Genomic DNA, 11,667 nt, shown 5'->3' on the forward strand with positions numbered 1-11,667 from the left:
CAGAGGACGATAACTTGTGGGATTTTAACTCAACAATTAACCAGTGATTACTTAACCCTAAATATAAAAGGTCAAATAATCCAATCCAGTTAATAGCAATTTAAACTTATAATTTGTTCATTTCAGAATGTCAATCCATAATCTGAACTCATAACCCTGCCAATTGGATGAGAATTCTGAAGCTCTAAATTCTTGAAAATATGTTGTATTTACGAGGCTAGGATGAAGTGAGCAACCTTGTAAATATAGCTTTTATGTCAAAAACTATAAGCAATTAAATTTTTCAGACGGTAATTTTAACAGAATACAAAAAATATAAACAACCACATCAGATAATTCCCACCATTGACTTTGTCACTGTAAAACTTGTAGTCAAGAAGCATAAATGTGTAATTTTGATAATATAATTCACATTGAGCATTCGATAAATCACAAAAACAGAAACTGGTTTTGGTTATAAGCAGCCTGCATCTTTCAAAACAAATTGATTGGATGCACACAATGGAAATTGCCAAAATAGCTATAAAGCCAAGATATTTACAAAGAAAACAATGTTAGTTCTTCTTTAGAATTTGATGATGACCTTTCACATTGAGTTGATGCAATATTGGTAGAGGAAATGAACACATTCACTCATTGCTAGCCAAAGCCTGCAATGGTAACACTTTTCCTATTGATAAGGATCTCTGGATTCAGCCGCCAGACATCATAGACTTCACAAAAAATGATATTTTTTTTTCAACTGTGAGCAGACAATACTTTTTGTGGGGCTCATTTCATCAAAGCTTGGAATTATTGTTCCAAAGACAAATAAACTGCAAACACTATTTTGCATTCGGCATGGTTGTTCCTGGACTTCTCAGTTTTGAGTTCACTAATGGCCATGTGGGGATCCAGAAGCTGCTGCTGCTGCTGCAGCAGCAAACCTCAATCCTCGAGCCCGCCCTGCTTGCAAAAGAAAAGCCACTTCAGCTGCAGTTGTTGCCGCCTCCTGTGAAAGATGACACCATTACAACCAGCATTAGACAGAATTACAGGCATACCAATCTAAGGGTTAAATTACAGGTGGTTATATTAAACACCAAATCATCCCTTTAAATGAACAACAGACAAACTACTACTCTACAGGTTAGCAGCTTCCTTCCTCCCAAAAAATCCTTATATCTTGGTATGTCGTTCTGGGAAAAAAATCCATACAGTCATGTTATCATTTCTGTTCTGAAATTCAGAAGTCACACCAGCCGTGCATGAATAAAATAAAGTACCTGTCTCTGTCTCCTGCGCTGTAGTATATTCATTGCCCGTGCCATGATGTAGCATGGCAGAAGGAAGCCTGCAGCTCTCAAAAGGAAAAGCTGAATAACAGAAAACATACAAATTAGAGAATGTAACTTGGTCATAACTGTTTTAGCATATAGTAAAAGTACTTAATGTTAAAGTTTAATGCATTTGATATACCATGGATGTTAACATCGAAGGTCACAAACAATGGAATGAAATTGTGACCATCTTTTAGTTGAAAAATTGACACAATGACAGAGCCATTGCTTAACAATACTTACAGTGAAGAATGTTGAGACATCCTCTTCTCCTCCAGCACTGGTTATGGCAAGGGCATGGCGTAAAAGCAAAAGTGCCATAAACTGCCAGGAAATAAGCCAAAATAATTAAGCATTTTTTCTTTAAAGGCCATCAGTGGAAATTAAACAAATGTTTTGCATCACTTTTTAGCAGCTATAATAGCTAGAATACTAACTATGTCATATATGGCTGACAAACTATGTGATTGAGAATTAGGCAGCTGTTGCATACAACACATATGTTGAACAACAAAGTAAAATTGTAATTCAAAACTTTGTATGGAATAGGAACAGTAGCCATACAATCAAAGCTGCAGAACGGCAACAACCAGCACCACTTGCATTGGCTGCTGCATATTCATCATACTCAGCTGCCAAAAAGTGACGTTCTGCAGCAGCCATGGCTAGAAATCGCGGGTCATTCAGGTTTAACTGAGCTCCCCAGTGTTCACTGATTTACAATAGCAGTAAAAGTTTAAAATAGAGGGAAAAAAAATCCATGCTGAGGATCTATAGCTTTTAAAAACTAGAATCAAAAGTAAAGCATTGGAATTCAAGCAGAAGTTCTTTATGCAGATATTTCCTAGGCCCAGAATCATATGTTCTATGAATAGAGAAATCATGTCTCGGGGTCAACATTAGGGTTAGGTAAGGCCTAAATGTTAGCCCAGTGACCAAACATTGCACTTAGGGTAGAAAGTTACCTGAGATCAATGGGAATGCCATTAGAATGAGCCGGTGCAGGAGCTGTATAACCGGGCTTGTATGTCTGGAGATTTAGAGATATAAATCTTTTGTTAATAAATAGCTTGCATCAAACCCTTCCAATGTGAAAAAAGTTCAACAAAACCCTATTGATAAAAAATGTAACAATTATCTACAGGTTGCTGAACATAATTACAACATTGAACCATGCTATCTAAAATTCCTATACAGAAAGAACACTACTGAGAGAACTGCTGTAAACAGGTTCACCTGTTGGCAAATCTCACAAGTAATATCACCTTTCTCATTGCACCACCGTTGCACACATTTTCGATGAGCATACTGCAAAAGGAGAGAATCCAAATACCCAACTTACATTCATAAACAAAGCTTCACAAACATGAAGAACAAAGACTTAAGCCTGTGAGAAGAAAGAAAGGTATCATATTAATGCCTATGAATGATCAACGCGGATCAATGGAAATCATGTTTGCAGGCATACAATAAGCAGGTCTAGGAATGCTAACAAACGAAAATAAACCACAAGCAACTAAAATCTTAAGACAGCTTGATAAATACAAAAAAGATCCTTTTCCAAAAATTCAAAAGGAATGTACATAACTGAAAGATGTATATCACAGAAAATCATTAGCAATCAACTTTGAAAACAAGCTCGCTGAACATGACAGAGAGCAATGAGTTTATTAAACGAGAATCCATTAGCTGAAAGATTCTATAGTCAATTTAGGCAGTGTTGCTATGAGGATTTATCAATTTCAAAACATACTGAAAAGGAGGAGACATAGACCTTAAAGTATAAAAACAGGGGACATTCATTAGCCTTTTCAATAAAAGATTTATACACATGAAACATATAAGGAACTCGTAGTGAGAGAAAATATATATTATAAAAAACAGAACAGGAAAGATGTGAATAGGTGTGGAAACTCGATGTCCTTTCTGAGACATCTGATATGTCTTGTCTCCCTGTAACGACTATTGAAAACTAAGGACACTTAATTAGTTATACAATATTAGACTACTTTGTTGAGCAAGGAAAATACAACCAAACGGAGATTACCAAGCACATGCGCATACCTTCATACTGCCAGTGCAGGCACAGGGTATCTCCATACTTTTGTCCACATCCTCCTCCTGGCAAATCCTGCATTCTACAAATTCGCCTCCCTCTTCATCAATTTTCTTAGATGATCCAACTTGATAGGAAGATACCACATTTTGTTTCCCCAAAATCTGGCTAGGCGGCATTGTGACATTGACTTCATTTACAGGCTCCAAGGTAGGAGTTATCAAACGGTCGACATACAAAACCAGATGATCTGCCATTTTCCTGGCACCCAGAGGTCTGGAATCCAGAGGCTGGCCTAACGTATCTAATGTCTAAGTATTAAGTCAATATGTTCTACACAATGCCATTTCATGTCTCGAAATGACTATCAGATATAATAAATAACCGCAAGAAGGGCAACGCCGGATTATTTAATCCCCAAAGACCCTTGCCCACAAACCCACGTCAAAACTATTACAGAATCACCTAATCTACCGGCCCTTCAATACTCAGAATTCCTTCACAGTTTTAACTTCAAAGCGCTCCCTTCTAGACTGGGTCTTCCCAAAAACTTCAGAAAAGTTACCAGTTTCAACTTGCAAATGCCCTTTAATGTATCAGAGCACCTAACATTATCAACAAAAACAGTACTTTTCTCTGAAAACCTCGGAATTTCAGATTGGTTTTTCCAAACAAAAAGAAAAATCAGATAACTAGCATTCTGGCCTTTCAACAGGCCTTAAACTTCTCACAGTACCCAACTGTATCAAAAAACACAACAATGCCTCTTTAAGGACGTCAAATTTTGAGGTGGGTCTTCCAGAAAACCCCCAGGGAAGTTAGTAGTTTGTCCTTCAGAAGCTTTGAGCACCCTGCTGTATTACCAAACACAGAAAAGCTCTGAAAGCCCCAATTTTCCAGTTGGATATTCCCCAAAAAACATCTTCAGGAAAAGAAAAATGAAAACAGCTTCCCTTCTGAGAGCCTTAAATTTATCAGACAACCAAACAAGCACATCAAATGCCTCCAAGGCCTAAAATTTAAGGTGGGTTTTCAGAAAATAAAAAGTTTTAGTTTGTCACTTAAAATCCCCACATAGTTACTACAGCACCCAACTGTATCCAGAGACACAGCATACCAGTTTTCAGGTGGGTCTCCTTCAAAATCTCAGAAGGGAAAATACTAAAATACTTTGGCCATTCAAAAGCCTTCAAAATTTACCAAACCACCTAGGTGTATAAAAACGGAATCCTTATTTAAAAATAAAAGCTGTTGGGGTTTCCAAGGGCTCTTAAATTTATTTGTAGTTTGTTGCTAGCTGTAAATGCTTACGCATATGCAGCCATATATATCCGATTGGATAAGCAGGCGTCCATAAATATCTTGTCTATGTGCTTACAAATTTGATTCCATGCCTGCTTTCATGCACACTTTTTCCATACTTTTTCTACCTTCGTCTGCAATGTTTTGGACTTTTATTTTCCACTCAATAAAAGAATACAAAAGCCCCAAATTCTACTGGGTCTACTTCTCTTCCAAGAAAAAGCATCCATCATAAATTTGTCTCCCAATAATATTAGATCTCAGAGGCCACTTTTTAAAGTGCTGTTAGTATATTTGTCTACATGAAGTTTATGTTATATTTATTTATTTTTAAATAATAAGACAGAGTTTTCTCTTTTCCCAAGATTTGAAACATAATTTGTTTTGAATTACAGATGCTACATTGATGAAAAGTGCATTCCTTCTACTTTAGAACTCAATTTCCCTATTTAAATAAATTAATAAATATATATGTCAAATTTATAGTTTTAGTCAATGTTAAAGAGTATTTTAGCTTATGAATTAGCTTTTTTATCTTAAGTATTGTTTAAAGTTTTTTTTTTTTTTTTTTAATAGTTCTTATTTATTAATTTGTTTTGTTCAATATTACTAACTTATATATATTTAATAATATATAGAATAAGTCAAGATATATTTAAAGTCAATGATATGAATTGTTTCTTTGTTAGGCAATTTATAATGTAAATCTGTTTTTTATTATGCCACTAAGAACTAATCATTTTTATAAATGTTAGAATTATATCAGTTTCTTGCATCCATTATTCTATCAACTCATCTCATAAGACTTGACATGTGAATGATCATCAATTTTTCTCAAAATCACCAATGTTAACTAATACTTTTGCTGCCATTATAGGAAGCCTCTCCACTTACAAAAAAAAACAATTATGTTTAATTTATTATATGACATATTAATTGTTTCAAAATTTATCATAATATTATTTTGTTGGCATCTAGCATTCCAATTTATTTGTTATTTCCTTACATTGAATGTACGCTCTCTCTCAATTTGTAATAATTTAATTGTGTCCACCTAAACATTCCAATTTATTTGCCATTTCCTTACATTGAATGTAAGAATTTTAGTTTCTTTTTATGTAATTTGTTTTAGATAATTACTTTGGGGAGATGAAAAGTATATTTTCTTTCATATATTATTAGTTTTTAGTATTTTGTTTATCAAGTATAATTATGTATAATTAACAATTGTTTGACATATTAATTATTTTAAAATTTGCATCTCATTTCATTTTTTTTTTATCCATCAAGGGTGGCTAGGTCACTATATAATATTTAACAAAAACATCTTATAAAAGGGCCAAAGAAAGGTCATAGCAAATACATAGAGCCTACATATAGAAGAAGCATATATATAGAACATTGACCATGGATACAAAGTATCAATCACATATATGAAGCATTAGCTATAGATATAAAGCAAATAAAGAAGAGTCAAGGATTCAAAGTATTAGTTGAAGTTACAGAGCATAAATAAACAAAAGGTAACATGCAAAGCAACCTTCCTAGTGATCAAGTCAAAGTAGAGAACAAAGAAAATCCATATTAATCTTTGCAACTCCCACTAGAGCTAGCAAGATATATCATCTGAGGAATAAAGTGATGAAGATCTCCCTCCAAGTGTTTTATAGGAGATGAATGGAGTTGAACATGTTAAAAGAATTGATGAAGAAAGCATCACCTAAAGACTCTTGCATATGATCCAAACTTAGAAGAGAGTTCAAAGTCAAGTCATCTACCAAGCCTGAGTTCATAATGGATAATGTAGTAAGATAAGTTGGAGAAGGGCTCAAATTGGACCTAGAGATGATACCACCAATGAGGGCCCCACTCAAATTCAAATCATACCTTGAAAATGCAACCTCCAAAGAAGACATTAAGAAGACAAATGGTTGAATGTAAGATTCTCCATGAAGAGTAACCATATTTTTCATTTAACAAAATATCTATGAAATTTCATAGAAAGATAGAAGCTACTTCTGAAGTATCTATAATTAGGGTTGTGTAGACACTAAAAATTGTCCCAAATCTTCGATGACACTTTTCACTAACCTTTTTCATCTAAACTGATTAAATAATTTTAATAATATTAATTAGTATTAATATTCTTCTTCTAGTTTCCTATAATTAAATAATTCTTCACTATTTAATTATTGTTCTTCTCAACCATTAATTAAATATTCTTCATTATTTAATTAATGTTCATTATTGTCTCTTTCTAATCAATTAATCTTGATCTTAATCGACTAATCCTAACTATTCTTCTTTGTTTAAATAATTCGCTTAATTATTTAATCCATTTATTCTAAGCTAATTATTCCTCCATGATTAAATTTTAATTATTTAATCCCTTTCTCCAAATTATTCAAATTAAATAATTTTTTAATTTATTTAATTGCCACGTGTGGATGAAATAAATAAAATTTATTTATTTATTTATTTATGACCCACTTATCTCTTCCACTTTCTAATTTATATCTCCCTTATCTCTTCAACTTTCTAATTCTCCACTAGTCTTTTCCTCTATTTCATTTTGGCATGTTTTGGTGAAAATAGATGTTTCTAATAATTATTTTCACTTAACTCTTTTCATTTCTAAATCTTCCTCAACATTGGAAATGCGATTTCCTTTTTTATCCTCACTTAACAAGTCCTCACATTTAATCTCATATGATGATTATTTTCAGTCCCAAATCAATCTTAGTCATCCAATCAATCTCCATTTTTTTTTTAAATTGAGCTCTTTTCTAATTGATTTACAACCACGCTTCGAGTAACTTTATGTTGTGATTTTCATCTCTCTTTGTCAATTTGTTTTTCACTTGCATTTGCACTTGTAGGTGAGATCCTCGTCAAATTTGAAAGTGAAAGAAGAACAATGGAGGTCAATGGAGGAGACATCTATGTTTTTTTATGATTTGCGTTTTTGATGTTTTATTTTCCATTCTTCTATTGATTGAATTAGGATTGGATTTCATTGCATGTTAGGTTTTGTGGTTGCCTAATATTTGTGCTTTGATGCTTTCCCTTATTTTCCTAGTTATAGGTTGTTTTTTAACCTTTCATGGCCAGTAATTATGTGAAGTCTCCTCCACGTATAAATACTAGGGAAGAAGAAAATCCTAACCAAGTTTCTTCATATTGAAAACATGTGAACCATGACATTCTTGGAAGCACCTAACCAAGTTTCTTCATATTGAAAACATGTGAATTTTGACATTTCTAGAAGCAATTAGGGAGCGAAATTCTCCAAGGCCTCTCTATAGCTTTCCAAACACGCAACAACATAAAAGACATGACTTCAAAATGAGAGGTGGAGATAACAAAGCAATTTGAAACATAAATACTTTCATAGTCAACATACCATAATAGGTAAAATCTTGTACACATGCTTGGGAATCATCAACAAAAATCATCACTCTAACTCACAAAGTTCTAAAGTACCAAATTATCTAAAGACATAAACAAGATGCTAAGTTTAAGTTAAATGAAGAACATCTACAACTCCAAAGTTCACATGTGTTAGCAACAAAGGGAAGATTTGCCAATTCTTGAGGGTGCAAATATAATAAAATCAAGTAATCCAAGGGATTATGAGCAAGAAAAAAATACACAATTACATGTGAAATAAACACATTAGTGCAAAAAAGTATGATGTGACCATAATGTAAGAGAGGAGAGCTTAACACCAGGAGACATCATCAAAAGGCTTAACCTCATAAATAGTCAATGTGGATAGGTTAATATCTTCCCAAAAAAAAAATTCTAAACTTTCCACTATAAGGTTACCAACCTTAATTATTTTACATGATTAAATAAATACACATTTTCACATAAATAAGGATAAATAAAAAATTAACTCTAATATTTACATAATGTCAAAATTATATTTTATAGTTTAAGTGCTTATCCCAGGTAATTGTGCATATATCTGATTTACATTGTTATAATATTGTCTCTGAAGCCATGTACACAACAATAACTTATAACTATGAAGTACAAGTACAATAATGTTAAATATAAGATCGTAATAAATTCCTTGGTTGTCACCAATCCACATGATCATTTGCAAGCCGAAGGATGAGAACATGGCTCTGAAACTTTTCTACCAAACCATAAAGCTATGCTTTACCTAGAGTTCTCCTCGCTTCGAAAAACACTCAACCCTACACAAAATACTAGCTACCTAGAAACAATGGAAGGATGGAAACCTTGGTGAAAACTAATATATCTAAATGCATATGTAATAATAAAATGCAATGTCCTACTATCAAGATATGATAAATAAACATATCAATAAATTTTTCTAAGCTAATTTGTCTATTGCAATGAACACGTGGCTTTGGCCAAAGCACTTTAAAAAGATGATCATCCTTCTTTGTTTATTCATATTTGGCACCCTTTCTTGGATTCATAGCTCAAATACACACAATAAGAAGCAACTATTGTCTTATATGGAGGCAGACATGCGTATGCCTAATAAGTTTATCCATTCTCTTAACTGTTGAATTTGGAAACACAAAAGATTGCAACACAGGCATCTACAAAATCAAATAGCAAACATGAACACCTTCTACAAATGAGAGTTACACAAAAGGATGATATATTACTCAAAATGAAAGAATAAATAATGAATTATAATTGTACAATGAGGTGCTTATAAAGAAAGCACAGAGCTAAATTTAGGAGAACTAAAGTGCAAGCATGAGGAGCTAAATAAATATCAACTCTAAATAATGCTCAACTAGATGCATAAAAGCTAAACTAGAATCGAGAACTCCTAAGTGAACTTAAGCAAAAAAGAATAACTAGTTGTAAAAAGCAACTTTAACAGCCAAATATGCTCTAACACCCCCCTTAAGTGAAACCTAGGATGAGTAAAAAAGTCTAAATGCATGAATGCAGAAATGTGTTTCTGTAATAAAAGGATTGATTAGGTACCCATGTACAAAGCAATAAAGTCTCTCTAAGTGGAGAAAAGGAGAAAAACCACATGGGAAAAAACCTCTCTTCAAAAGTTAGAGATGCAATGCATGAAAATAAACATGAATTGCTAAAAAGAGAATGAATGAAGGACTAAGAAGCCTCCAAGAAAATGTCCCAAAAGAATAGGAATATGAAGAACATCCTAGAAGCACAAAGAAGTTGTAGACAATTGTTGAATGATAACTGTTATAATTTTAAATGAAGAAGCTCCTTTAGAACTAAGATGATGATCAGGATCAAGAAGACAACAATCTGCATGAGTTCCCCCCATGACACTACTCAAACAATCATATGGCAAACATGAGAAAAAAATCTGGCAATCAAAGATACTGATGTCACGTGAATCTGTACAAGTGACCCCAACGACTCATGCAAGAGAATACTATTAGTCAAAAATACAAGTGCTAATAGTTTGAAGAAATCTGATCAACAAGAGATGGAAGGTTGCGTTCACAAAACTAGGATCCAAAAGTGTCTAAATCCAAAGCACAAAATGGAATGCAAGAGTGTTTAACTCAAAAGCGAAACCAAGGAAGTATTGGCACCAACAATAGAACCCCCCCCCAAAAAAAAAAAAATGCTGACAAGGGAGAGGCACAACAAATACATTGAAATTGTGTGTCACCATGAATTGCACGAAGGACAATTTGAATGTGCTCAAGAGAGTACCTACAACTAAAAAAGGGTATGCAACCAATGCACACACACATAGAAAAAGAATCACTGAGATTTGATGTTGTCATGGAGGGACACTCACGAGACAAATGCGTGATGAAAAAACAAAAGGCACTACACAACCCCCATGGTACTTTATAATACAATGCATGTACAAAATAAGGCATAATAGAATATGGAAAACCCCCAAAAACTATACACAAGAGTGACACTTTATCTTAGTGTGTCTACAAGCAAAGAAGTACATGAAAAGGATACTCAAAATGTTCAAATAGGGAAAAATGTTTCAAATACATGTAGGACAACCCAAGAGAAGCCAACCAATGCAAACAGAAAGTTTCCAAGAGTCAGAAAGACCAAGTAATCAGCCATGAAGTGAAAGCACAAAGAATTGAATAAATTTTACTTGGGGAAAATTTAAGAAAAAATAACAACAGATCTGAAATAAAGGACTCTGAGAGCTTTTCGATGATATGTGGAAGTCAAAAAATAGAGTTTGTTTGCCCAAGTTATGGCCCTAGAAGTGCAAAAAAAAAGGTTGACTTCAATGGCCTATAGTAGACACCAGGAGCATAATATGATAAAACCACTTGCAAAATTATATTAGCGTCAGAATCAGCTTTCTAACAATGTCTTGTTTTCCCAATTTCAAGTTTGTAGGACAAAGTTATGGACAAAAAACCAACTACTTCTTTTTTATGGTTTGGAAGGCTTGAAGGGTTCCTAAAAATGGAAAACTTCTTAAAAGAGCATTTTTTCAAAATAGAAACTTTCCAAAATTATAAAGTTTTCTAAAATAGAAAATTTCCAAAAACATAAACTTGTCAAAAATGTAAACTTTCAAAAAAGGGAACTTTTCGAAAATTGAAACTTTCTGAAAATTTTTGCAAAGAAATCCCCGATCTCCAATTTTGACATTTTGACAAGTGATCTTTTAGGATTTTTGAGCCTTCTAAGCATGATGGTGACCTCCATTTCACTCCAAAGTGCCTAGATTTTTTAGCTACCTCTAGAACTTGCCACGATTTTTGTGCCCACAGCCAATTTGACTTGATTTTTCAACTGCTCCAATTTTGATGAAACAAATCAATCTTAGGATTTTTTGATGTTGTGGACATGATGGAAACCTCTGCTTCAGCCCAAAGTGTATACAAAATTCATTTAAGTTTGGATCCCTCAAGCATCCAGATAAAAACTTGGCAGAAAAGCTCTGATACCATGTTGAATTTTGCAACACAAGCACTTGCAAGATCAAACGGAAAACAAGAACACCTTCCACAAACGAGAGTT

The 11,667-nt window shown here is 33.4% G+C and overlaps 1 protein-coding gene across 1 annotated transcript; it reads right to left on the reverse strand.

The window, feature by feature from the left end:
• Window positions 1-386: 386 nt before the first annotated feature.
• On the reverse strand, window positions 387-4,959 carry LOC131028844 (uncharacterized). The gene is made up of 7 exons (XM_057959213.2): window positions 3,384-4,959; window positions 2,556-2,627; window positions 2,285-2,349; window positions 1,884-2,031; window positions 1,563-1,643; window positions 1,266-1,355; window positions 387-991 (listed from the first exon to the last, which is right to left on the reverse strand). Exons 1-7 carry the CDS (start codon window positions 3,630-3,632, stop codon window positions 875-877), a joined length of 822 nt encoding a protein of 273 aa, XP_057815196.1. The 5' UTR covers window positions 3,633-4,959; the 3' UTR covers window positions 387-874.
• Between the last annotated feature and the right edge of the window lie 6,708 nt (window positions 4,960-11,667).

The sequence above is a fragment of the Cryptomeria japonica genome, chromosome 5 (genome assembly GCF_030272615.1).
Source record: "Cryptomeria japonica chromosome 5, Sugi_1.0, whole genome shotgun sequence".
NCBI classification, from domain to species: domain Eukaryota; kingdom Viridiplantae; phylum Streptophyta; class Pinopsida; order Cupressales; family Cupressaceae; genus Cryptomeria; species Cryptomeria japonica.